The 27155-nt window shown below is 34.8% G+C and overlaps 1 protein-coding gene and 1 long non-coding RNA gene across 3 annotated transcripts; one reads left to right on the top strand and one right to left on the bottom strand.

Moving 5' to 3' along the window:
- LOC132370497 (uncharacterized) lies at positions 1-5583 on the bottom strand. Its single transcript, XR_009504590.1, has 4 exons — positions 5251-5583; positions 4298-4370; positions 570-707; positions 1-414 (listed from the first exon to the last, which is right to left on the bottom strand). It is a non-coding gene; the product is annotated as an uncharacterized LOC132370497 (long non-coding RNA).
- CHORDC1 (cysteine and histidine rich domain containing 1) lies at positions 5445-27155 on the top strand. Of its 2 annotated transcripts, XM_059930594.1 has the most exons (11): positions 5445-5815; positions 9250-9299; positions 12008-12064; positions 14171-14328; positions 16340-16443; positions 17594-17652; positions 21698-21768; positions 22995-23100; positions 24792-24911; positions 25428-25490; positions 25779-27155. In XM_059930594.1, the coding sequence occupies exons 1-11, from the start codon at positions 5752-5754 to the stop codon at positions 25923-25925; spliced, it is 999 nt and encodes a 332-aa protein (XP_059786577.1). In that variant the 5' UTR covers positions 5445-5751; the 3' UTR covers positions 25926-27155. The 2 variants fall into 2 exon arrangements, with proteins under 2 accessions (XP_059786577.1, XP_059786578.1); XM_059930595.1 differs by lacking the exon at positions 9250-9299 and having other exon boundaries at positions 5460-5815.

A 27155-nucleotide genomic window follows, 5' to 3' on the forward strand; every position in this document is an offset into this window, starting at 1 on the left:
TAGTGCTCACATGCATCATCTAAAGTGTCAAAGTTTAACGAAAATTGAAATTGTTTAGAAAGGCTTGCATTTTAGATGATGTAATGTAAAAATGTAATTTGATGGAAATGCCAGCAATTATTGCACAAGGAAATCATTCTTCCTAATTGACAACATCTTCAAATTTACAGCCTGTAAAATTGTCTTTTCTTTTTCTATTAATAGAGCATGTAGTCCATAAAATTCTGAGATATGATGAATTTCATTTTTTGAAGGTTTAATTTAAAAAAAAAAGATATTCAGTGAGAATGCACACATTTCAACATATTTCAATTTGTTTCAGCATGGGTCCTCTCCAAAAGCAGAGCTGGAGACAAAAGCTTATTAACAGACAGTCTATTTTAGGAAGTCACCCCAAAGAGGAGGAGTGGGAAACTGCAAAGAGAAGGAGAGAAAGAAAATTGAATCCTAGGATATCTTATTGAGCAGTATGATTATTGCGGTAAATAGTTGGGCTCAATCCCTCTAAGAAGCCTCGAAGGATACACTGCAGAATTGTCCACTTGAGACACAGACTCAGGCACACTTACCCACTAGTCCCCATCCAACACTTGGTCAGGGCTGCACCATTAGATGTTTATTCCTACCACTTGCAGGTTTGGTAAGCATCAGAAGGGATGACTGGATTCTCTTGGACATTTTATAATACATACTGGCACCAGAGAAATCTGGGAATAGAGAACGAAAAGTATGTGATTCATTTGAAAGGAGACATTAGGTTACATCCACAATGAGTAGAGTAAAACGATGGGCCAAGAAATGTGAGGTGGGGCACGAAACGTGTACGAGTCTCACCTCTCATTTCATGATGCTGTTGAAACTAATAAGGACACCCTCTTAGGTGGGAATTTAAAAAGTAAAAACAAATAAGTAAGAATTTATTATAAGAAAAAGTACCTTCCAATTTTGATATGAGAATTTAATAAATTATTTCCATCAGGATTGCAGCCTATATGGAAATTCAAATATGGATAACACTATGAAAATTTGTATTCTTCAAAAAGCTCACACATGCTAAAGAGTATAAACATAAACCTATGTTTTTTAATATACAAAATTATCATTTCTAGTTTCCCTGATTATTTATATTTTATTTCCTCCTTTGTTTTGTAGGGATAAATATCAATGTATTCTTATTTGTAATCTTTGTTTTTTTAAACTGCAACTTTCAAAGGACTTCAAAAGCTAAAGGGTTTCTGGTAATCCAAATTTATAAAATGTTTCTGTTAAAGATGTTCAGCTTATTTTGGAAAAAACTAACCAAATTTTGGAAGAATCACTTACAAAATATGCAACACTATTGTAGCGGATTTATACTGGTTTACAAAGTAGTGAAATAAATTCAGGACATTTCTAAAAATGTGACTGACGCAGGGAAGCAAAAAGAAAAACAGGTACTGCTATGATTAGGTCTTTTTTCTTTTCTTTTCTTTTTGATTCAACATAGGCTTCACCACAAAAAAGAATTCAGTTGTTATTCCATGTAAAAATATTTGTAAATTCTGACAATCAGATTTCTAATGTAATTCGTACACCGTCACAGCTTAAGTAAATAAAATTGTACATGCACCGTAACTAAGCCCAAGAACACTTCTGCTTCATAAATTTCTTAATCTGATAAGAACAGTTTGTGCCATGATGTTGTGCTCCAAAAAAATTGGTATTCATATTGTTACCACCTAATTTTTTGTATAGAATGTGTATGTTATAATATTTAAAAGCTATGTTACCACCACTGCAAATTTCAAATACTTAAATATCTAGTCCTCAGATTCTTGTGATATGTGATATGAAAATAGATATATAACCACAACTTTAGGCTATTTAGTAAAATAGCAGAATGATAAGACTACATAATTTATGAAATGGAGCTAAAGTATGCAAGGGCAAATTTATAGCCTTAAATTATTTCATCTGTGAACAAGGGGAAAAAAAGAAATTAAGGCTTTTAACCTTAAAAAAAGAAAAAAGAACAAATAAAATTAAGGAAAACAGGTGAAATAATAAGTGAAACAGAGCAGATGATAATTTAATAGAATTGAATAGAAAGCCCAGAAATAAACCAGAGTAGGTATACATGTGTGTGCATACACAGTATTACGGGAGTAGCTGACTCAACGGTCCTAAGTATAAAAGCACTGGGGAAAAAAAAAAAACACAAAGGAAAATATGCATAAATCTGACTGCATAAAAATTAAATATTGCTCTACTATCAAAAAATGATAAATAAGAAAGGTCAACTATGAAATAAATATTTCAAAAATGTCTATTTTAATATTTTAAAATTATAAAAATCTCTTCAAAACCAAAATAAAAATCTTTAGTTCTCCAAAAGATAAATGAGCAAAGGATATGAGGAGTGAATTCACAAAACACAAAGAAAGCAGAATTATTAGAAGTTATAGTATTTAAGGCTGGAAGGATGCTGTGAACCTAGGACTTTCATCTATTGCTGTTGGGAGTGTAAATTTGTATAATCTATCTGGGAAGTAGCATAGGTGTATATTTCATCTTAAATATGTCCATATTATTTTACCTAGAAATTCCACTTTCAAGGATCTAAGTTGAGAAAAAAGGAGATACAAATATTTGTATATAAGGATGTCAATCATATTATTATTTACAAAAGAAAAATATCGGAAGCCACATCTATGTGCAACAACAAAGAATGCCTATGTCATCTAAGAAAATACTGGTATTTGTGGTAATAGGATTGGATACCATTTGGTCATACGATTTCTGTAGAACATTTCAAAGTAAAAATAGTTTTCATTTATTGAGCACCTACCATGCACAAGGCAATGCACTAAAGAGCTTTACAAGTGATTTCCACACTTCAATTGATTTCCATGCTTTTAACACTAGCAACATTTACATGATCTCTAAAGAATTATTATGATTTACATTTGACAGAAGAGAAAATTGAAGTCTAGACAGATTTCCTGAAATGATTAAAGTCTTTTAGGCACTATATTGCAGAGCTAAGATTTGAATCCCAGTCTGACTCCAAAGGTCCACTTTCCACTTTTAGCTATTCTACAGCACTGCTATCATAGCATGGGAAAAATCTCAAGATACTATGTAATAGTTCGTGTGTGTTGGTGGGTAGGGAGGTGGGAGCTGGATTTAAAGGCTATATAAATTACGGGTGTTACCACCACAAAGTTTCTTGAACAGTTCCTGGTAGTCAGCACTGGAGTGTGGGAATGGACGTGAAGTGTTGGCGGTGAAGTGGAATGCACTGTCTCTATACTTTCTTTTCTTACTAAGAATAATTTAATTGTGTAGTTTATTAAAATACCCAAAAGAGGAACATAAACTTCCGTATACACTGTGACTCCAGTTCTTTTTTTTTTTTTTTAACATTCATACCAATACTTGCCTGGGGGGACAGGGGGAACCACTGGAAATAATTTTATCAGTTATTTTAGTGATCTCAAGACTTATTGCTGAGAAGTAGAATTATTGTTGATCTGTTTTTCGTACATTTCTATATTTTCAAATTATCTATTATAAGCATTTATTATTTTCTGATTGTAAAATGCTATAGTTGAAAAACACTGACAATAAACATTAAAGTCATTTAAATGAGTTAGCTTACTGATAAACAGTGCAATGTTATGATAATGCTAGGATACTCAGAAAGTGGATTTGGCCACAACCAACTTTTTAATCCTCTTCATGGCTCCTCCTCACATCCATGGCTGGTGAAAAAGCAAATTAATACCACCTTTTTGGAAACAATTGACAGTATATACCTTTAAAGTCCTAAAATTATTTTAAAAGGCTCAAGCCCTTGCAAAACAAAGAATGTTGCACACCATCCACTTCTACAAGGATCAAGTCATTAGCCACTGGAGTCACTGACCCTGAAAGGAATTACAGTACACCCTGAAAGGAATTAAGGAGGAAGAACAGGATGAGGCACTCTGTGTTTTGGCAAAATAGGCCCTCTAGATAGTTAGATATCTCAGGAAGAATTTTAATGAAACCAAAATCTTGCATCTTCCCTTACATGGAAAAAAAAAAAAAAAAAAAGGCACTAAAATCATTAACTGAGATACTTGTTCCTCCTGGCTAGCAATAACCTTTTATTGAGATGTGTGCTTGACTGCATGTATTCCCTATCCAAAATCATACACACACACACAGACACACACACACACACACTGGCTCCTCCCCTACTTCTTCAGAGCAGTTCCTCAGAGCTGCTCTGGGCGTGAGTCCTCTATAATACCCAGAATAAAACTCAACTTACAGCTCTTATGTTGTGGGGTTTTGTTTTGTTTTGTTTTTTCAGTTCATACACCTTACTGCTACTTCTCAAAAATCTAAAATAAGAAAAACAACATACAATAAGTTTATCACTGAAGCTTACTGTATAATAAAGTTGGTGAGATTAAATGAAGAATGATTATAGTGCATTTATTCATCAGAAATCTACCTCATCATTCATAATGTGATTATGAAACAAAACAGAAAAATTCTCCTTAGGTAAAATAAAGGAGAATACAACATTGTATATATCTATGTTAGAATGACTACATAGAAATTTAATACTTCTAGGTATCGAGGAACGGAATATGGAAAATGAAAAGTCTTCTTTATTGGGGTGGGAGGACTGAACTCATTTCTCATTAACAGACTTGGGATCGTTAGAAATATTGTATAGCTTTTTACTTCTACTTAACAAATACTGATATTACATTTTGTTTGTTCAGTATACCTGTTATCAAGAAGCATTGGCTTTTATTTCAAATACATCAAGTCTGGTAAACATACAAGTTGGAACTAGGGTTGTTTGCGTGTGCCCATTAATGTATCACTACACTTTTTAAGATGCTCTTGATAAAATCTTACCAGATGATCCAGGATAGGAGAATTCAGCATCGCAAACTGATTAAATGGAAGCTAACACGAAATAATAACAATTACCCCAGCGTCTTAGAGCAATAGTGACCATTTTAGCGCTGTAACTGAGCAACAATTCCCTTGATATTCTAATTTTCAAGTGCTTTGTATTGTCAATGTGATTTGACCTCAATTACTTCGCTATCAAAACTGCTCCCGATGCCTACACTTCTTCAATGCTTCTGAGATCAGGCCAGGGGAGACACAGGGGGAGGTTCGTCCACCATCCCCCTCATCATTTATTAAGCAACCACGTTCCAGGAAAGAGGATTCGGAAATACTGTACGACTCTACACTTACTCTCAGGCAGCTAAGGAGCAAACAAACATATCGACCAGGCTTTTACGGGTAATTACAGTCTCCAAAGGAAGCACGATGACGGCCTACGGGGACCGAGAGGGCAGGGCGGTCCGTTCGCTGTGCGAGATACCCGCAGCCAATGAGTGAGGAGATCCGGAGAGAGCGCGTCAGTGCCCCGGATGCCTACATTTCCAGCCTTTAAGGTTTCTCTCCGGCAAATATCTTGGCTGCATCTGCGACCCCGGGCCCCCCACCCATCGTAGTCCCACCTAGAAGGGCCCCCGACTGCGGCCGGCCGCCCGCGCTTCCTCCGCCTCTTCCCATCGCCTGTGCGCCTGCGCGACCGGAAAATTCGCGAAGGTTCCTGAAGCGGAACTGGCCGTTTCCGGAAGCCGGCAGCCGCCCCAGCCTGCAGACGGGTGGTTGCGGCAGGGGAGTTGTAAAGGCAGTGTCTGGCGGTTCCAGGCGTTTGGCCCTGACCCGGAGCGGTGGGAAGAGAAAATGGCCCTGCTGTGCTACAACCGAGGCTGCGGCCAGCGCTTCGATCCCGAGACCAATTCCGATGGTAAGAGAAGCGCGCCGCCGGCCCTCCCTCCCCTCCACCTCCTCCCGGGGACGCCCTTGGGCCGGAGGGCATCCCGGGTCTCCGCGCAAGCCGGCACCGCGCTGCCCGCGCCGGGCCGCCCCTCCCGCCTGTCCGCCCCGTCCGCCCCGTCCGCCCAAGGGTGCGGGACCGCTCTGCGGGCGCCGCGGCAACGGCTTCTGAACCTCTCTCTCTGCCGCTTCCGGACCCACGGACCCACTGCCCCCTCGGGCGCACGTGTTTGCCCAAATCGTCTGCTCACTTTCTAATTGGCCTGGAAATTTAGAGCATCTTTATCCTCGCCTCCTCCCCCCCCCCCCCCCAGCGTCTCTTAAAGGAATCAGAAGTTAACCAGGTGCTCTGGGCTCGCTTTGCGGTTGATTTGCTGTGTCCGTGTGTCGGAGGCAGACCGACATTGACTGGAGGGTTGGGCGGCGGGCGGGTTATCCTAGCGTTTAAGTTCGGCCACTTTCTATTAGTATAGAAGTGTATTTGTCTGAAAGCCTGCTGTCGATTTATTCATTCGACCCACTCACTGTTTTAACCTTACTCTTTAAAACGTTCTTGGTTAAGAAAATTATTTTGTATCTTTATGCTGTTAAGTTTTGATACATCTGCTCCAATGGGAGATACATTCCTCATCCTTTACTTTGTAGCCATGTTTGTTGGGTATTTTTGCAATGGCTTTTCCATTTAGTACCGTGCGGTCTATAGGATACAGTGATTGAATGTCCTCTACAGCACCCAGGTATAGAGTTAAGGATGTAAGGTGAAAGTTAGTGATTAGACTAGGTGAACAATAGAACCTGACCAGTGGATTTGAATTTTAATAGGTGAATGGAATAAAGAAGTGAGTTGAATCCTTGAAAATTGTAGGCATAACACTTTCTCAATTCGACTAGCATATATTGTGTGTTTTCTATATGCCAGACATTGGTCTATCACTTTATTATGTTATCTCATTTAACCTTCACAGCACCTCTGTGAAGTGTCCATTGTTATACGCATTTAATAGAGAAGCACGGTTCAGCATGGTAGCAACATGGTTCCTCATTGTGTACGAGGTTAAAATTGATACTTAAAAAATCCTTTTCACCTCTTGAGATGTCTGAATGTTTATCTTGGTGCACAGGTGAATTGGGGACATAATTTAAAATGATAAGATCTTTGGTGGGATTCTGAGGAAAAGATAAGTTTAATCATTTTTATGATATTAATATGAAGTGCAGGGAGAAAATTGTGAGACTTAAGTGGATGAAAACATCGAGGAATGAGGGGTTTCAATGCCCTTTACTGTTGGTAGCCTGCGTAAAAAGTAAATTGCTTTAGTGTCTGTACATATTTTACTTTAATATTAAAGGGAAGACTGATGCTTTGTTGAGTGACAATATGTTTATTTATAGGGTGTTATGTACCAGCCTAATTTTAAGGGGAGATGCAGCCAATTTTTTGGAAGTCAGCTTTGTGTGTGTGAAATGGTACAGTGCCCAGGAAAGAGATGAGGGAAGCCAGGAAAACCAGAGGAGTAGACTGTCTCAAGCATTGAGCGTCAACCGTACTAAATTCAGCAGAGAGTTCCCTTAAGGTTGCTGAAAGTTTATCTGCTTTAGCAAAATTGGGGTTATATTAGAGACTTAGAATAAATACTCCAAGTGAATTGGTTGATGGAAAATGGGGCTAGGGAGTAAAGACAAGAGCTAATAGCAAACTGTGGACTTGATTAGGAGAACGTTTTATACGATGGGAGAGGTTTGACCTTGTGTATTGACTAAAAATAAGAAGACTCCTTTCTAAGATGATAGGACATTTTCATTTGAAACAAAAGTTAAATGAGTGTTTTAAAGAGACATGGTAACTTGCATATGTTAAAAATAGCTATTCTGGAAGAAACACCTCTTCCCAAACGGTATTTTATTCAATCCACACGTGCGAGGAAACTGAAACAGCGCGAGGAAACTGTAACAGCTGCAAGAGGCAGAGTCAGAATTTGAGCCAGCGTCAGACTCAATGTTAAAAGCCCTTGGCTCTTAACGCTACTGTGTTGTAGCTTCTTACGCATCATATTACTTTGGGCAAAACTGGCAAACCTGATTTAAAAAGAGAAAAAATACTAAAGAGGAAAATGTCCATCTGCTTGTTATGTAGCACTGATTTTCAAATTTTGTTTATACTAGTTGTATGGTTAAGACCTGACTCACTCCTGCTGCCATTCTGCCAGAACTGTCCATTATTATGATCATGCCTCTTACTGTGTCAGACATTATGTGTTTTATGCCTCTGACTGTATGTAAATTTGATATTTGAAAATATTCTACCTGTTCTCTACTTTGATTCCCCTCTCAACTTCATATTCCTCTGCATATTCATTTCTACTTTGAATCTCCTTTTTCAGCCCTCAGCTCCACTACTACCCTTAATTAATAGCATCTTCCTAAACTGGGCTTACTTACTGTACCATGAAAATACCTGACACTTTTCTTGCTTCATTAGCTAGAATGGTCTCTAGATAGTAATGAAGGAAAAATATACTGACTTAATACAGCCATAGGGAGAAAAGTACCAGAAATTAATCATTTTAAGGCGACACCAGGAATCAGAGGTTGTAGACAGTTGAGAACTAAACAGATGTGAAAGTTTGAGCAAAGTAGCCTTACATGAAAATTGCACAGGTGTGGAGCTGACCTGCTTTTTCTGAGCTCATGGTGCTATCTAGCTAGGGAATAAGTGTGTCTATTATCTGTTGTTTTTTTTAATGTAATTCTATATATTGCAGACTATAATAAGTCCATTTTCGTAAGAGTTAAGTAAAACTTGGTGGTGTAATGGGGAAGAGTTAGGGAAATAATAGACTAACAATCATTGACAAGCCTGAAAATAGATTGTAGAATTTAAACTTCTTTTTAATGAGGTTTCTATCTAGAAATTGACACCTGTGTAGGAAAATTAAATTAGCAATTAGATATTGTATCAGTTTTTTTAAAATTTGAACCTGTTCTTCCAAAACATCTTTTTAGGGAATCTCTTAGGCAACCTTTATGGATCGATGCACATAAGAACATTTAAATTTGATAGTATTTTTGTAAAAACAGAATATGATGGTCAAAATTTGGAGCTTGACGTTCAGGTACTAAAAAATTTTACAACTAAGATTAGAGGAATACAAAATATAATTTGTTATACTTGAGCTATTTGTGTTTTTATTTATAGCTTTCATACTCCAATTAGAATTTTAACCTTTACTGTTTTAATACAATGTTATATTAAGCACTGTGTGTCATGCATCAAATTCGAGCATTACTGAATTTTTAAGGAAAACTATTACCTGCATATGGAAAAAGGATTATATGCTAACACTGAAGGAAATGATGATTTTTCTTCATTATAAAGTGGTTTTTTTTTCGTTTGTTTTTGACCAGACGCTTGCACATACCACCCAGGCATTCCAGTCTTTCATGATGCATTAAAGGTAGGAACTTGATACATTTCAGTCTTTTCACATTTGTATAGTAAACTCAGAGGTATAATACTAAATCTTTAATTTCTCATTTTTTTTTTCCTCAGCTTGTGACTCTCTGCTTTCTTAATGACCATCTTGGGGTGCTTTGAGCAAGTGCTCCACTAAAGGCAAAGAGGACAGTAGATGGTGATCTTAAGGGCTTTTCCAGTTTTTAAATTGTTACTTTTATCCCAACTCTCACTTTCAGTGCCCCTCATTTCTTCACTTTGAGGGGAAATGAAAGCAATTGTAGAAGCCATAACACTTCTTAATCTTTCAATATATCAGGCAGGTGCTGTTTAATAAGAGCAGCTCTGAATTTTAGAGAACATTATTATAAATACTTAACAGTGCCACTCTTGGGACAGACATGAAAGTTTAGAGTAATACTGTACAGAAAAGAGATGCCACCTGTTTTCCTTGATGTTCTGTAGAATTAGAGAAATAATAGAATATTGTTTGATCAGGTTTTTTTGTGTTGGGTTTATTGATCTTTTAAAATTTATGATAATTGGTACATTTTCCCTTGTATATCTCAAAAGAAACTGTTGCAGTGTGGCTGCCATGGTTTTCTTAGGAACATAAACAGTCCTATGTGTTTATAAATTATCGATGCCCTTTGAATTTCTGATTTTACCTTTCGGGGAGTAGTTGGACCTTTCTGGTATTTAACTGTTAGCCACGTATAAACAGTGATGTACAAGCAGATAGCAAGTTTATGTTAATATGGTTAGTTCTGAGTGAGAAAAACAGAACAAACGTTCAGTAGGGCAAATTATGATCTGACTCTTCCTTACATCTTTTTAGCCTCTTTACAAGCTTTTATGGGGATAGAAACTGTGGTTCTGTGGGAATACTTATTTTTGCTGGGGGTGAGGGGATTTTATCTTTCCTAAATTGCCATTTATTCTATGTTGGTTTTTCTTGTTGTACTTTGTTTTCCTGTGATGTTTTCCTCCTGTCTCCTAACCATGGGCATACTTCACTTCTCAGTTTTGGCTTCCTGTTTTCTCTCATTCAGCTCATTCATTCTTGTCCTTAATTTATTCTTGTCACCTCTATGCCAGTGACTTCTGCAACATATTTTCATTTATCTGTGTCATTGGCAAGCACAGACGAGTTCTGAAGTGACCCCTTATTCCAAAAATAGCCTGCCTTTCAAGTTTGCTGCTAGTAATATCACTGACTTTCTAGTCATTTAGTCCATTGCTCCTCTTTTTACTACCCAACTGTTAATTACTCTGATTAATTAAATTTACTGATTTTACTTTGAAGTGTTTTTGTTTCTCTGCTCCGATTCTACTGTTTATTATTGTCTCTATAAACATTTGAAGACTTAGACTTTCCAAGCCTACTGAATTTCACGGCCCGGTAGATTTCAGGCAAAATACATAAATCAGTATGGTGTCTACTGTTGTCAGTTTTCTATTTAACCAAGTGAGAAGTTAAACATTGCATTAACAGAAGAAAAAACATTTTAATATTTAAATTAGAAAAGGCATGTTCAGGGAAAAGAGCAGTCCTTAAGAAAAGACAGTTTTCAACCTTATACTTACATTTAATTTCCTTTTCACATTTTACTGAGGACTACCGTAGATCTCAGATCGGCAGTAGGGAACAATCTATGTCATGTATGTATCCCAATATTCCCAGAATACCTAATTCTTCATATAGAATTAAGACAGTAAAGCTTTTTTCATATAGAATAACTTTACTGGTGACAATATTATCTATATTAATTAAACCTTATATTTAATTTTGTAGTAATTAGTAATTTTTGATCTATATTTCAGTTCAGAGTAAAAGAAAATTAAATTTCAGAATACAGGAAAATATGAATTGTAGAATATTTAACATTTTCCTTTTAAAAAACTTCAAGGGCATATGGTGAAAATAGTCATTACCAAATTCTTCATGCATACATTGAGAAAAACACTGAGGCCCAGATGGATATGTGCAAGGCTGACTCTTAGTCTGAATTTGAGACATCCGAAGCTTTGAGTCTGCTGCATTTTTATTTCCTTATTCTTTGTACTACATTGGAATTATAGATGATAACTTAAAGCCATTTATTGTTTAGCTACTTGATACTTTGTTCAGAAATCTCACATGGCATTACAGTTTCTATATTTGTATGCTTCTAACTGAAAAGATCATTTAACCTTGAAAGATCTAACAGTGCTTAAGCTGCTACATGAGTTAATGTTTTTCTGAAAATAGAATGCTTATTGTTGAGGAACAACTATGCTGAGTTTGTTTAGAAACTGAATTATTATAATTATTATCTCTAACTTAATGGATTTTTAAAGTAAAGCACTTCACTTACTCCCTAGATCCTTTAAAATAGTTTCTAGAAATTATAGATTGCTTTTCTTCTAAAAATCAAGTACTATTCTTGAAAACAGAAGCAATTTCTGTTTCCATATTTCAAGGTGCTTCTTTTCATGATGGGTCACAGCACAAATCACTTGTAATATTGGTTAATTCATTTTTTTAAGTCAAAGACTAATCATTTCACTTGATTAGGTGAATTATTTATAACACTTAAAAACCATAAAATTATGTGTATACAGGTTACTTCGGGATTCAAGGAGATAAATCCAAATAGAGTGTTTTAGTGGGTTGTGGTTCTCACACAAATAGAGTTTTCATTTTTTTTTCCCTCTTATGTTTCTTAGGGTTGGTCTTGCTGTAAGAGAAGAACAACTGATTTTTCTGATTTTTTAAGCATTGCAGTAAGTATTAATGGGTTTCTTTTCCCCTAGATTATCTCCCAAAAAGTACATATTATGGGGAGCTCCAGAGTTGAGGAGTCTGATTTTGGACATCTATTGACTAGGCCCTGTTAACTCACAGATAGTACCTTTCTTTTACTCACCTCCCTTCTATGGCATTTAAAATAAGGAATTTATCTGTTTTCGAGATTAAAGTTTCAAGATACTAATTAACCATTTGTCAGTTTAAGTTTATTTTTGATAGCAGTCTTTTTTTTTTATTTCTAGTATACTTTATTCCTTTATATACATCAAAATTACACCCTAGAATTTTTTCTTACAGCTTATTATTTTTCCTCTAGCTTTTTATTTATTTTTTTATTGAAGTATAGTTGATTTACAATGTTGTATTAGTTTCAGATGTCCAGCAAAGTGATTCAGTTATATATATATACCTATTCTTTTTCAGATTCTTCTCCATTATAGGTTATTACAAGATATTAAATATAGTTCCCTGTGCTATACAGTAGGTCCTTGTTGTTTGATGTTAGTAGTCTTAAAAGACCATCAAAAAGAAGGAACGCAACAATTTAAAGCATTTCCAGTTAGGAACAGTAAATTTTTATCATATCTAAGATACCATAGAGATGCACTATTATTTTGTGTACCCTTAAGAAAGAAATCTAAAGTTGTTAATTAAATGACATACGATTTACCTTATGATTTCAGGGATGGTAAAATGTATGTATAACTCAATGGAATATAGAAAAGGTAGCTAGCATTTATTGAATGTTTACCACCTGCCAGATATGGGAAGTATTCTATTGTTTTATTTAATCCTCTCAAAAAAGGTCTGAATGCCATTGCCTCCATTTTACTGATGAGGACACTGACTTTAGAAAACCATAATTCAAAAAGACACGTGCACCCCAGTGTTCCTTGCAACACTATTTACAATAGCCAGGACATGGAAGCAACCTAAACGTCCATCAACAGAGGAATGGATAAAGAAGATGTGGTGCATATATACAGTGGAATATTACTCAGCCATAAAAAGGAACAAAATTGGGTCATTTGTAGAGACATGGATAGACCTAGAGACTGTCATACAGAGTGAAGTAAGAAAAACAAATATCATATATTAACGCATATATGTGGAATCTCAAAAAATTGGTATAGATGATTTTATTTACAAAGCAGAAATAGAGACACAGACATAGAGAACAAATGAATGGCTACCAAGGGGGAAAGAGGGGGGATGGGATGAATTGGGAGATTGGGATTGACATATATATACTATTGATACTATGTATAAAATAGATAACTAATGAGAACCTACTGTATATCACAGGGAACTCTATTCGGTGCTCTGTGGTGACCTAAATGAGAAGGAAATCCAAAAACGAGGGGATATATGTATATGTATAGCTGACTCACTTTGCTGTACAGTATAAACTAACACAATATTGTAAAGCAACTATACTCCAATTAAAAAATAAATAAATAATTAAAAATAATTTTAAAAATAATGAAGTCATAAAGTTTTTGGAGCCATGTATGTCTCTCTATATATATGAACTCTTGGAATTTGAGATCTGTTGAAATCAACTACCCTTGTTGTTAATAGAAGTGAAACATTTAAACTATTAATTTCTCTGTAAAATGATTATGCCTTATTCTTTGTGATTTAGAAAGAAATAAAGTTTTAACTGGTGGTTTCAAAAAAAAAAAAAAGATTAATTAACTTGCTCGAGGTCATATAGCTAGGTAGTAGGAGAACTGAGATTCAAATTGGGGCCCTTTTGTAGAATTCTCTGTGTGAGATCTCCAGAATTTGTCTTCTGTAAACAAGTTTATGCTGCACCTTTAATAGAATAAGTAAAGTAGATATTTATTAAGTGTAATTTAAAGGCCTGTTTTTAATGTATTATTCGCATGTAAGAACTCATTTACAAATATATTATTTAGAGTTCTGTTTTTAGTTTCTTAAAATAAGTCAGTGTGTTAAAAGTGGAGAAAACATGCCCTTGAATTTATTAATAAAGAATTGAAAAATAGTATTTCTGTCATGGCATGTGAAGTAGATGATAGGCTAACTCTCAGTGAATGAAAACCTCTCACCAACAGGGCTGTACGAAAGGAAGGCATGATAGTGAGAAGCCGCCCGAGCCAGTCAAACCTGAAGTCAAGACTACTGAGAAGAAAGAACTATCTGAATTGAAACCCAAATTTCAGGAGCATATCATTCAAGCCCCTAAACCAATAGAAGCAATAAAAAGGCCAAGGTATACTTTATACAGTTGTATATTTTTGTCACACTTGAATAATAGCATTTGTTCCTGGTATTTCCTCTTCTGATTCGGCATAATATCATTTGCAGCTACTGTGTAGTTCACCCACTTTTGAACCATTTGGTTTTCTCTTAGATAATACCTTTCATTTCTATTCCCTTGAGGGCATATACACAGTAGAACTGCAGTACAGGTTTGTTCACTGTGTACTCAGTTATGCTCAGGGCGGGGGAGCCACATATCTTTCTTGTGCCTTGGTGTGTATCTTTTTCACGGTGGCGTAGTGGAATTCTGTAAAAGAATCGGCCTTGTCAGGGAATCAGTTTGAGTTGAAAAAGAACTTAGAGGCTTTCCTTTCCAATCTACCACTGTTTCTTAAGTAATTTTTAGAACATTCTTGATAGAAAAATATTTAATTTCCTTTCAAATAATTCTATTGAAGAATTTACTTTTATTTTAAAGCAGTGCATTTTAATGTTACTAACTCAGTATTTAACTTTTCCTTGTATTGAGTCAAATTCTGTTTCTTTCATTTGTCCACATTTTGCCACTTAGAACAAGCCTAGTCACTCATCTTTTAACAGTTTGCCTAAAAACTGTTAATCTCATTACTGATCAATTTTTAATGGATTCAATTTACATGGCATATTTGTTAACGTACTTGTAAAACAGCTTTTGGTCATTTTGCAGTAGAATTACACAGGTACTTCATACTCACCTCCTGATCCACTAGACTCTATTTTACAATCCCACACATGCATGTTGGGTACCACTATTACACCAGGTCTTCTTCATATTGCACTTGAGTATTGAATTGTTTTAGAACCAAAGTACAGGACTTAAAAAAACGGATGGTTTTTGGCCTCAAACATGGCCTTTGTTGATATTTTTATTCACACTGTGGACTCATGATTTTCCCAGCTTTTTCTTTATTGATCTTATGTAAATAAATTTATAGCATCTTGAATTATGCCCGACCAAGATAAGAACCCAAAGAGACTTTCTGATGTTTATTTTGTTTTTTTAACCAAACTACTTAGGATGATTTTATTCTATATCCAGCTTATTCATATCATGAGAGATTTTACCAGATGCCTTACTGGCTGATTTGCCAGTGGGAAAAAAAAATGTCAGAAAAAGCCAAGAATTTTGGCATGGCTCATTATTAAATATTATAGTGGAGTCTACTATAATTGATAGGATGAGTTAATTTTTTTTTAAATTATGGACTACTACTAATTTCACTTAAGAGAAAGTGAGAGAAATTAAATATTTTATCGTAAATTCATTAGATAGTATTGTAGGGACTGAGGATATAGGTTTTTGTGTACTTTGTTAGTGCCTCCTATATCAGTAGGTTATTCATTAAGGATGTAGAATGAATAACCTAGGATTTTCAGTTTTATTGTTACATTTATTAATATTCTTCATACTTATTGAGTGCCTTAACCAGATTGTACATATAACACTAAACCATTGTGAAATGTTAGGGGACATTGTTGTTACTGTTTTTTTAACCGTACTAAAACTGCCTTGTGATATAACTGTATCTGAATTTATAGATGCATGTACTAGTGTCCACATAAAGTGAACTATCTCCACCAGTAGGGATATGGATTCACTTAGTACCTGTTTATTGCCTATTACATGCTCAGTGTTCTGCTTAGGCGTGGAATGTAAAGGTACTTCGCAGTCCCTTCCTTGGAGTTGCTCATCTTAACAAATTTGTATTCTTACTCTTTACTTCCTTCCCATTAGCCCTACTGATTAATAATTTAATGTGTTGACAATAGCATGATTATTTGATATTTAATATCAGAACTTTTCCTGCTAAGACTTAGAAGTGTAGCTGTCTTAATAGCAGTTATTGTAAAATACTTTTTAAAGAGAAAAACTTGATTGACAAGGCATTTGGCGTATCATAAGTAGAGTCTTAAGTATATTTTTACTACAAAGAAATATTTTGGTACATCAGTAATGGTAATAAAGTTTCCAAATTCTCCAGCCCGGATGAACCAATGACAAATTTGGAATTAAAAATATCTGCCTCCCTAAAACAAGCACTTGATAAACTTAAACTATCATCGGGGAATGAAGAAAATAAGAAAGGTAAGGTTTTGTTTTGTATTTTGTAATTTTTTCTGTTCAGTTAACCAATTATCTAAAAGAGACAGGAGTAGTGTAGTTTACTGTATATAAATACGAAAAAGTAGTACATTGTAGTATATTTGTAGAGATGTGGATGGACCTAGAGACTGTCATACAGAGTGAAGTAAGTCAGAAAGAGAAAAACAAATATCGTATATTAACGCATATATTTGGAATCTAGAAAAATGGTACAGATGAACATATTTGCAGGGTGGGAATAGAGACGCAGATGTAGGGAACGGACGTGTAGACTCAGACGGAGGTGGGGGATGAATTGGGAGACTGGGATTGACATATGTCCACTGCCATGTGTAAAACGGATAGCTAGTGGGAACCTGCTGTATAGCGTAGGGAGCTCGGCTTGGTGCTCTGTGGTGACCTAGATGGATGGGATAGAGGGGGGTGGGAGGGAGGTCCAAGAGGGAGGGGATATATGTATACATACAGCTGGTTCTCTTCATTGTACAACGTAAACTAACACAATATTTTAAAGCAATTATACCCCAATTTAAAAAAAAAAAAAGGAGTACATTGTAGTAAAGAACTTATTTTTGATTTTTGTTTACTGAATGCTGGTAAAACCACAAAATGAATATGTGGATTATTCCATTTTGTCTTCATTAAAAATAAGAACCTGTTAATTAAAATTTTTTTCTTCTATTACTCATTACTTTTTAACAGTGAGTTAAAATTTTTTGATAGTTGTAAATGTTTCATTGTGCGTGATATAAAATATATTCAGTATTCTCTGACCTACACCTGGTATCTGGGGAAAAAAGTAACCCTTTCATGATTTCTTTTTTACGTAAGGTTAAGTTATTGGATATAGTATTGCATTGTAGAATAGAAATGTGTCATGTCATATATCAATTTGGGGATATAGGCAAGACTTACTCATAATAGTTGGTTTCTTATTAGCTTTTAAGTGTATTACATGAAAGGTCACACAGAAAACTTAGTTATCTAAAATCATTTTAAAAATCAGTATTTTTTTTGTATTTAGATTATTTTATTAAATACTTGTTTTATGGAATAGTTTACTTTTTAAGAATAGCACTATAGTAAACTGTCCATTTTAATATTTCTATTTTGGTTTTTTTCTTTGTTGTAGAAGACGACAGTGATGAAATTAAGATTGGAAGCTCATGTAAAAATGGAGGGTGTTCAAAGGTATATATTGTAAAATTTGTGTTGTGTCATGGAAGTAAATTTTTAATTTTGAGAAAAGAGAGTAATTGACTTAATTAGACAAACATTTGGGTGCCTTTTATGAGTTGGGCACTATTCCATGGAGCAGGGCTATTAACATGGATAAGAGACTGTCTCTAAGGAGCACCGTGTCTAATAGATCATGGGAATAAATAGTTCTAGTTCAGTCAGCATTTACTGAACACTTACTATGTGCCAGACATTGTTTTAGGGGCTGGGAATATAGTATTAAATAAAGCAAAAATCTCTGTTCTTATGGAGCTGATATTCTAATTTTGGGGGAAGGATAACAAATAAGTTTTTAAATGCTGTGAATTTAGGTAGACTTGAAGAAAATTAAGCAGACAAGGAGATTGAGTAAAAGTATTTAAGTGCACTTGTCAGGGAAGTCCTTTCTGATATGGTGACACTAAGTCAGAATTCTGAATAATGTAGCAGATGAGTTATGTAAACCTTGGAGTAGATGTGAGAGTAGTATGTGTAGAGGCATTAGAGCTTGACTACTCGAGAAATTATGAGAAAGGTCAGTGGGGGCTTGATAAGCGTGCGAAAGTAGGGAGTATGAGAGGCAGGCACGATTATGGAGGTCCTTATAAGCTACAGTGAGGGGTTTGGGCTTTATTCTAAGTATAATTGTCAATGAAGCCATTGTCTATTTAAGGAGGGGCTTTGAAAAAGATGTCTTTGGCTGATAAGTGGCAAATTTAATGGGGCAAGAGTGGAATCGGGAAGGAAAACCAGCTAGGGAGGGTGCTACGGTGGAGACCAGGCATTAGGATATGTTTTTGAGAAGTGGTTAAATATAGGATGTATTCAGACATCTCAGTGAGGCTTCTTTCTGCCTACTCTATATAATATTACACACCCTCCAACATTCCATACTCTTTTTTCTCCACAGCACTTACCACCTTATTACACACTACTTGTTTTACATATTTATTTTGCTTATGCTCTATCCCATCTAACTTCCCCTTCCCTTCCCCTTTTGCACTAAGGTTTAAAAGGAAAGAATGTTATTTGTTTTATCTTTGCTGAGTCTTGAGTGCTTAGAACAATGCCTGGCACATGACAAACACGTGTGGAATGAATGATATTTGGAAGTATTAGCAGGACTTGCTAATAAACTGGAAGTGAAGCATCTAGGTCAGCGGTTCCCAACCTTTTTGGCACCCGGGACTGGTTTCGTGGAAGACAGTTTTTCCACGGACTGGAGTGGAGGCAGGGGGGATGGTTCAAGCAATAACATGAGCAATGGCGAGCGGCAGATGAAGCTTCGCTCGCTTGCCCGCCGCTCACTTCCTGCTGTGCGGCCCGTCTCCTAACAGGCCGCGGACTGCTACCGGTCCAAGTCCCGGGGACTGGGGACCCCTGATCTAGGTGATTTGTGCGCCATTAACAGAGAAGGAGAAAATGGAGTTAGGGTTGGGGGCAGGTTTGCAGTCTTCCTTCATGTTAAATTTGACATCACCTTGCTCATTTAGAGATGGAAATATGAATGCATTCACATGTGTATAAGGTAGAAGTAGTAGATAAAAGAGAATGATTAATTTTTGGGGTGAGGGAGATACCGTGCAAGTGGTAGGGTAATGGAGGAAGATCAGAGCAAAGGTATCCCAGGTGAACTTTGAGAAGTGAATGGCAGTTCTATAAATGGACAAAAAGGGAAAGGATATCCCAAGCAGAGGTGATAGCAGTAATATACAGAAAACAAAAATAGTCAATAACAGTGGTACAAAATTTGCTGATGTAAAGTTGAGATTAAAAGAGATAAGTAGGGTCTAGATCCTGAAAGGCTTTTATACTGCTCAAAACCTTACTTTAGGTCATGCTGGCCATTGAAAAAAATTTTTTTAAGTTTTTTCATTGAAATATAACATTAAATATATAAATATGTTAATTCTGTGTAAGCATAAGGGATTTTCACAAAGCAGAGCCCTCCTTATGCTTCCTCTCATTCATTATTTCCTCTCCCAAAGGTAACCACTTTTTTCTATCAACATAGATTAGTTTTGCCTACTTCTGAACTTACTGTAAATAGAATCATGGAACAGGTACTCATGTCTGTCCTCCTTTGCTTAATAAAATGTTGGTTAGCTTGGTTTCATGTAGCTGTAATTTGTTCATTTTCATTGCTTTAAAACATGCCATTGTTTGAATGTACCAATCAATTTATCCTTTCTACTGTCCTGTAAAGTTTTTTGATTAATGTTACTGTGAACATTTTTGTGCATGACTTTTAGGATACATGTACACATTTCTTTTAAGTATATGACTAGAAATGGTGTTGCCGGTTCATAGAGTGTGTGTGTGTGTGTGTGTGTGTGTGTGTGTATGTTTAGCTTTAACATACTCCCACATAGTTTTACAAAGTGGCTGTATTTACACTCTTACCGGCAATACATTAGGCTGGTTCTTTTGTTCTACACCTTGGTAACACTCTGTAATATCAGTCTTTTATATTTTAGCCATTCTGGTGGATGTGGAATGTTCCCATTGTGGTTTTAATTTGCACTTTCCTGATAATGATGTTGACTACCTTTTTGTATGTTTATGGCCATTTGGATATCCTGTTTTGTGACATGTCCAAAATCTTTATCTGTTTTTCTATTAAGCTGACATTTTCTTAATGATTTTAGGAATTCTTTATATGTTTTAGCTACAAGTCCTTTGTCTGAGAGGCCTATATACCTTTTCACTGTCTTAATAATGGCTTTTGATAAACAGAGTCTCTTTAATTTTAATGAAATTCAACTTGTTCTTTTCCTTTACGACTAGGGCTTTCTGTGTCCTATTTAAGATATCTGTTTATTTTAGGGCCATGAGTATTTTCTCATATATAGAGGCACATTTAAATGTGCAAACGACCTGGAACTGATTATTGTATATGGTGTGAGGTAGATGTAATTAAAGGACTTTAAACAAGAGAGTGATACATGTTTTAATTAGGTAGTAGAGTCCAGAAATTGAAGGCAGAGAAATTAATTAGAATCTTTTAGCATAGTTTCATTGCCTAAAATCTGCTAGTGATCATGAGGAAGCAAATTAATTTAGCAAATTAAACTGATAGATATTTTTAAGTCAGATTGACAGGATCTTGTGATAGACTACATATGGGTAGAGGGTAAAGAGAAATTGAAGAGGACTTACAGAATTTTTGCTTTGAAAGACTGAGTGGATATGGTGCCATCAAATAAGATGGGAAGAAGAGTAGGAGGTTTGGGGGGCAGTAGTGATGTTAAGTTCAGAATCTAACATACTGAGTTTTGTGTGCCTATGGAATATCTTCAGGAGGTACACACACCCCGTAATTTGAATTTACAAAAAGTAAATGTACAGAATTTTATTTTCTGTAACTGTAGGATGGTTGCTGTAAATAATACCAAAATAGACAGAAAATATACTACTGGCTGCATCTATGTTTTATTAACATAACTTTTTGTGAATTCATCTGTAGAGCCTTCATCTACAGCAGCAATGGGGCCCGGATCTTCCAGACAAACCCTGGATATATATATAGGTCTGCAGCTCATTTTACGCTTCGTAGGGAAAAGAAATCATCTGGGACTTCCAGAATCGCTTATTAGATTTTCCATTTTAATTCATAATGTTCACACAGAGTTTACTATGCACATAAATCATCCTATAACTGTATTTCTGATGAGAGTACTAATCTCTTGGTTTCAGTATTGTTCTGTAAATTTATAGAACATACCTGAATATGTTTGGGTGTGTCCTCATATGCAAAAGTCTGAAAGTATCTGAATACATCCTTTTGCCTACTTTTATATTTGCCTTTTTCACAGGAAACTGAAACTTAAGCATATCCAAAAAGGAATCATTTTTCATTCCTTATTGGAATGGCCTGAGGTGAATTTATGAATGTTCTAGGTAGCTGTTATCTCTTGGGCATTTTCATAGTTCATAGAGGTCACCATTACTTGCAAATACATGTGAAATGTAACATTGAGATGTGAAACTCATTTTTTCGTCTCTCTTTCTCTTTTAGACATACCAGGGTCCACAGAGTCTAGAAGAAGTCTGTGTATATCATTCTGGAGTACCTATTTTCCATGAAGGGTAACTTATACCAGACTAATTAAAACTTTATGGTAGATGTTAGAAATGTTAATATGCCTTCAAACATTAAATGCCATGCAGCAATATTAGGTATTTTACTTACATTGTCATATAATTTTTACAATAACCTAGAAATGTGGGTTTTGTCTTCTTTTTACACATGGGAAAACTGAAACAAGATTACAGTGAAGTGACCGTTGTGATTCAAACCTCATGTTTTTTTCCGTATTCCCTTCTATTACAGTGTGATGATACTCTTTCTGTTTGAGCTGAACAGGTGTTTTTTTGTTGTTTTTTTTTTCTTTGAAGGACTATGCTGTGCATTGTAGGACATTGGGAATTTTGGGCCCTGGGACACTAAGACATCAACATTGTGGCATCTGAGAAAACCCATACTTTTCCACAGCTCTCAGTTGAGAGCCTCTCAATATATTACCCTGTAGTTTATAGAAACACAGTACTGTGTTAAAATCTTCCCCTCTGTTTCCATATTCTTCAGGACTCAAACCCAAAGTTTTACTGTAATTTTTGTCTTCCAGTGTTAGATTTTTCTCAAGTAAATAATAGTGGGTTTCACCTACTTTGGGCTTGACCATCACAGGTTGTGTAAACAGTTATTTTTAGTTTGTTTGCATGTTCTCACTTTGCTGGTTTATTAAAATACGAACGTTTTCAATCTTTGGTCATACCACTTCATGGTAGCTTCATGAGGAAACTGGAGTGTGAACTATCAGTGAAAAGCTGATGTTGGATTTTGTGATGGTTTTAAGCATCTTCACTCAGGAACTCCAAAACTGCTATACTAAATGGCATTCTGGTTTTAACTTTAGTCTTCTGGTAGTTTTTTAAAGTTTTTTTTGGGGGGGGGGCGGGGGGTGTTGTTTTTTTTTGTTTGTTTTTTTATTTTCATTGTAGTGTAGTTGCTTTATAATGTTGTGCCAGTTTCTACTGTACAGCAAAGTGAATCAGCCATATGTATACATATATCCCCTCTTTTTTGGATTTCCTTCCCGTTTAGGTGACCACAGAGCATTGAGTAGAGTTCCCTGTGCTATACAGTAGGTTCTCATAGTCTTCTGGTAGTTTTAATTGTTTAGTAATTTAGACACTTGTAAGATACTAAAGTTACACACTTATTTCTTTTTTGGTTAAGTCACTTATCACTTAACACTTCTGAACTTGATTGTGAGATTTTATTTCTGAAATTTTTCTATAATAATTTAAAGGATGAAATACTGGAGCTGTTGTAGAAGAAAAACTTCTGATTTTAATACATTCTTAGCCCAAGAGGGCTGTACAACTGGGAAACACACGTGGACTAAAAAGGATGCTGTAAGTAGCATTTTAAAAATAGCTTATTGGAGTGTATTTATCTGAGTCATTTTGAAGAGATTTGAGATTATTCTGTCTTTACATTAAAGAAAACAAGTTTTTCTCTCCGTCACACAGTAAAGTTTGATGAGCCTAAAAACTGAAGTTAATCTGAGCCAAGCTCTCTCAAAGCACTGCTCTTTGATCAAAATAGCCATTGTGTATGTTGATGCAAATATGTAGGTTTTTGTGAAATAGTTAAGCTAGCCTAAATTGAAGCATATTTTTCTGTAATTCCGTACCTTGTTCCCAGTTTTTGTTTTTTAAAAATCACTTTTCTGGTCATTTGATGTTATTAATCATTTAGACTTCTGATTCTCTTTTGGCCACTTAACATCATTCAACCATGTACAGATGTACAAATACTCTTAGTGGCCGAAGAGAAGGATTGATTGCACACTTGTTTCATTGGGATTGTTTTGAAAGCCTCTGCTTGCTACCAGGAAATTTATCAAAAGAAAAGAGAAAGCATCAGTGCCTACTTCCCTGACAGCATTTTAAATAGACTTGTGTCTGTGTAAATAATCCCCCAAAATCCCATTAAATTGTAAGAAGGCAAGCAATTATTTGCTAAATAAACGTTGGTTAGCTATTATTAATGTATCTTAAATTAGTTTTATGTGCTGTATTGGCACTAATAACCTCAAGACAATGAACCTTTTCGGTATGTGTGTCTTTATGTTCATATTACTTTAGGAATTCATTTAGTCTACATTTGCATATTTTATAGTTTCTGCTTTTTAATAACACATGGGTTTAGGTATTATAAATGTATCCATTAAGTTATAATAATTTATCTACCAGAAAACTTCTAGGAATGTTTTATTAGTAAAAAGTGAAATCTCCCTGTATTTTCTCCAAGGTTCAAAAGTTTGAAAGTTTTGCTTTGAAAAAATAAAATGTTGTTTTATGCTCAAAAGTTTTCATAGTATGACCCTTGATGAAACACGTTTTTTGATATTTTTTAATGCATGTAGTTATCAAGTATTGAGTGTCTAAGCCAGGTGGCTAAGGGCAAAAAAATGTTAAGTCATATAAGTAATTTAAATTCAGTTAGTATAATTGTACGAAAATATAAATATTACTTTTTAAAACAGTAGTGTCTCGCAGTTTCCTGCATTAAATTACCCTCAGTTATAGAACAAATCACAATTTGTCTTTCAGATAGTTATTGTTATAGCAGTGTATCACTCATAGGTAATAATATTTTCATAATAGTAATCAAAAGATTACTTCCACAAATTCTCACCCTTTTTTGCATGTTATTATGAGAGGAAAGTATTCAGTAACAACAACAGATAGTTATAACTAGTCAATTATTTTTTCCCAAATTTCAGTTTGTAGAAAATAAATGGAAAGTTCTTATGCATGAGGTTAAGATGTTGTCTGGTTTATCCTGCTAAGCAAATGTGTTTTTCACTTCAGTCTTCAAAAGTGTGTTCTCAAATCATAAAACTATAAGATTCTTTGTATTTTATTTTATTGGTTTTAACTTGTTGATGGGAGCTTTAGAAGTTGTTTGTGCTTAAAAGCATTAAGGGCTCAGTTTTGTGTGGTATTTTTGTTCTCAATTTAGATGGGTCAAATTACTCTTTTTAAGAGGTTAATTATGTGGCACTTTGTAAATTCATAAAGTTTCTCTTACATTACAGGGGAAAAAGGTTGTTCCGTGTAGACATGACTGGCATCAGACTGGAGGTGAAGTCACCATTTCAGTATATGCTAAAAATTCACTTCCGGAACTTAGTCAAGTAGTAGCAAATAGTACACTGGTAAGTACACTAAACATCTTTGAGTAAAAATTATACATTATTCTGAATGTTAATGTCTTATAAAACATTGATCTTGTTTGAGCTGTTTTTAAGATCTTTTAATCTTCCCCATTTGAAAATTAGTTTGAAATTACTTTCACAGAAACTATTTTAAATGAAAGTTTCTGCATAGTAGTTATTTCTGAAGCATGGAGATACTGTAGTAGCTTAGAATACCAAATAATAATGGAACTTAATTCTCAATATGAAACTCCAAGTTAATTTTTCTTGGTTTTTTCAAATTACAAAAGTACAGTATTGGTAATTAATGGTTTTTTCAAATAGAAAAAGTACAATATTGGTTTTTTAATGGTTTAAAAATGGTTAATGGTTTTTCCAAATAAAAAAAGTACAATATTGGTAATTCCTTAAAATAGCTTAAATGATTTTTATCAGTATCTTATTTTTATAATTAGTGTTTTACATCATAAATCTTTACTTTGGTTTTGATCAATTAATCAACTTTTTCTTTTTCAGTTAAATGTGCACATTGTATTTGAAGGAGAGAAGGAATTTCATCAAAATGTGAAATTATGGGGTGTAAGTATTGTGAATCCGGCAGAATTTTTTCTTAATATTTAAAATACCATTGTATAATAAAAGACAGTACTTTAGTAAGCATTGATGCAAAGTAGATGTATAACTTACCATTATTTCTTACCAAAAAGTTTCAACTAGGGATAGAAATGGCCTTAGAAGCTTGGAATTTTGACTGTTAGCAATAGGCATAGGCACAGACGTGAAATCTTGTTTATCGTTTCAACCTACTTGCCTCTAAAACTAATAAAAGCACCCAGGTGTACTGTAATTCTCTTTGATATGTTGCAGGTGATTGATGTAAAGCGAAGTTATGTAACTATGACTGCAACAAAGATTGAAATTACCATGAGAAAAGCTGAACCTATGCAGTGGGCAAGCCTTGAACTGCCTGCAGCCAAAAACCAGGAAAAACAAAAAGAAGATACAACAGAATGAGTTGAGAAGGAAAAGAAAGTTATTGACTATTTCAGAATTCTTAATATGTGGTGAAGTGGTGGCTTGCTGCTGTACTCTTGTTTTCTTGTTGTTGTTGTTGATGAATCTGGCGTTTCAGGGTCTACAGTAGGTCCAAGCCAAAGTCAGTTTATCTTTTTGTGCCTCCCGTATCCCTTTTGAGTTACCTAAGACTGATTATTCATTTCTCCTCACTAATAGAACTGTAGTTGTGTCTGATACTTGAAGCAGCTAGAAAATAGCTCACAACAGTTACAGCATTTCGTAGTATATTGTTAATCAGAGAAATGTAAAGAAACATTTGTTTTACATTTCTTTCTTTTATCCTGTAATTAGTAAAGCAAGATGGAATGTCAAACTTTCAATTAGTTTTTTCATGAGTTTGTGTTCCTATGATACTTGAAAATCTTTAAGGAAGAGATGAAGCTCTGCATTCCTTTTTCCACTCAGCAGTTACGTTTTGTGGGGGGATTAACTTGAGGTAGTGTAGTAAGTAGTAATGGGGAATATATGCATTGATTAACAAATTTCAATTCATTTACAACTAATTGGATTAAAAATTGCATCAGTACCTATATAACTGGCTAAGCAGTATGATTTAAGAGTATAGGAAACATTATAAATAAGAATATAAAGGTATCAATTTGGTTAAAATTCACCATTTTATCAGACTAAGCAGTAATGTTAAACATCTTTTTCCTGACTATTTATAAGGTCTTTGTATGGTGTTATGACTGAATTGTACCTAATTTATAGCCTACACCCTCTTAGAATCTTTTATTAGTTACAAAGATCTGGCCTCCCTGATGGAAAAGTGTCTGTAAAGTTGTTGACTAAAAGGCTTATGGAAATACATTAGGGTATCAGAAAAGTAAATATTTAAGCTTTGCTTTATGACAGCTATTACATGTTAAATAAACAAAATAGCTTATTCTTTTGGAGTTTTTTTTTTTTTAAGGCTTTCATGAACAGCTTGACAATTCTTGGTGATACAATGTTGATTATATATTGTATTTGATTAAATATAGGTATCACAGAATTAGATTGTTTATGCTAATTGAAGTCATTAAAGGATAGTTACTTTTTGAGGCAGTGCAGAGCTCACAAAGAAAACTGATATTAAGACGTGTTACGAAAGCCGAAACTCTGGCAGAACTTAATAAGTTTGGGTATGAATTATGTTTATATAGATTAAAATGATTATTTTCTTAA

Source organism: Balaenoptera ricei, chromosome 8 (genome assembly GCF_028023285.1).
Source record: "Balaenoptera ricei isolate mBalRic1 chromosome 8, mBalRic1.hap2, whole genome shotgun sequence".
Taxonomy (NCBI): domain Eukaryota; kingdom Metazoa; phylum Chordata; class Mammalia; order Artiodactyla; family Balaenopteridae; genus Balaenoptera; species Balaenoptera ricei.

What these genes read in the sequence shown, in the direction of transcription:
- CHORDC1 (XM_059930594.1), top strand. Translation starts at nt 5,752, where the DNA reads ATGGCCCTGCTGTGCTACAACCGAGGCTGCGGCCAGCGCTTCGATCCC. An exon ending in TCTTTCATGATGCATTAAAG is followed by an intron (nt 9,300 to 12,007) that starts GTAGGAACTTGA and finishes TATGTTTCTTAG; the next exon opens with GGTTGGTCTTGCTGTAAGAG. An exon ending in AAAATGGAGGGTGTTCAAAG is followed by an intron (nt 17,653 to 21,697) that starts GTATATATTGTA and finishes TTTCTCTTTTAG; the next exon opens with ACATACCAGGGTCCACAGAG.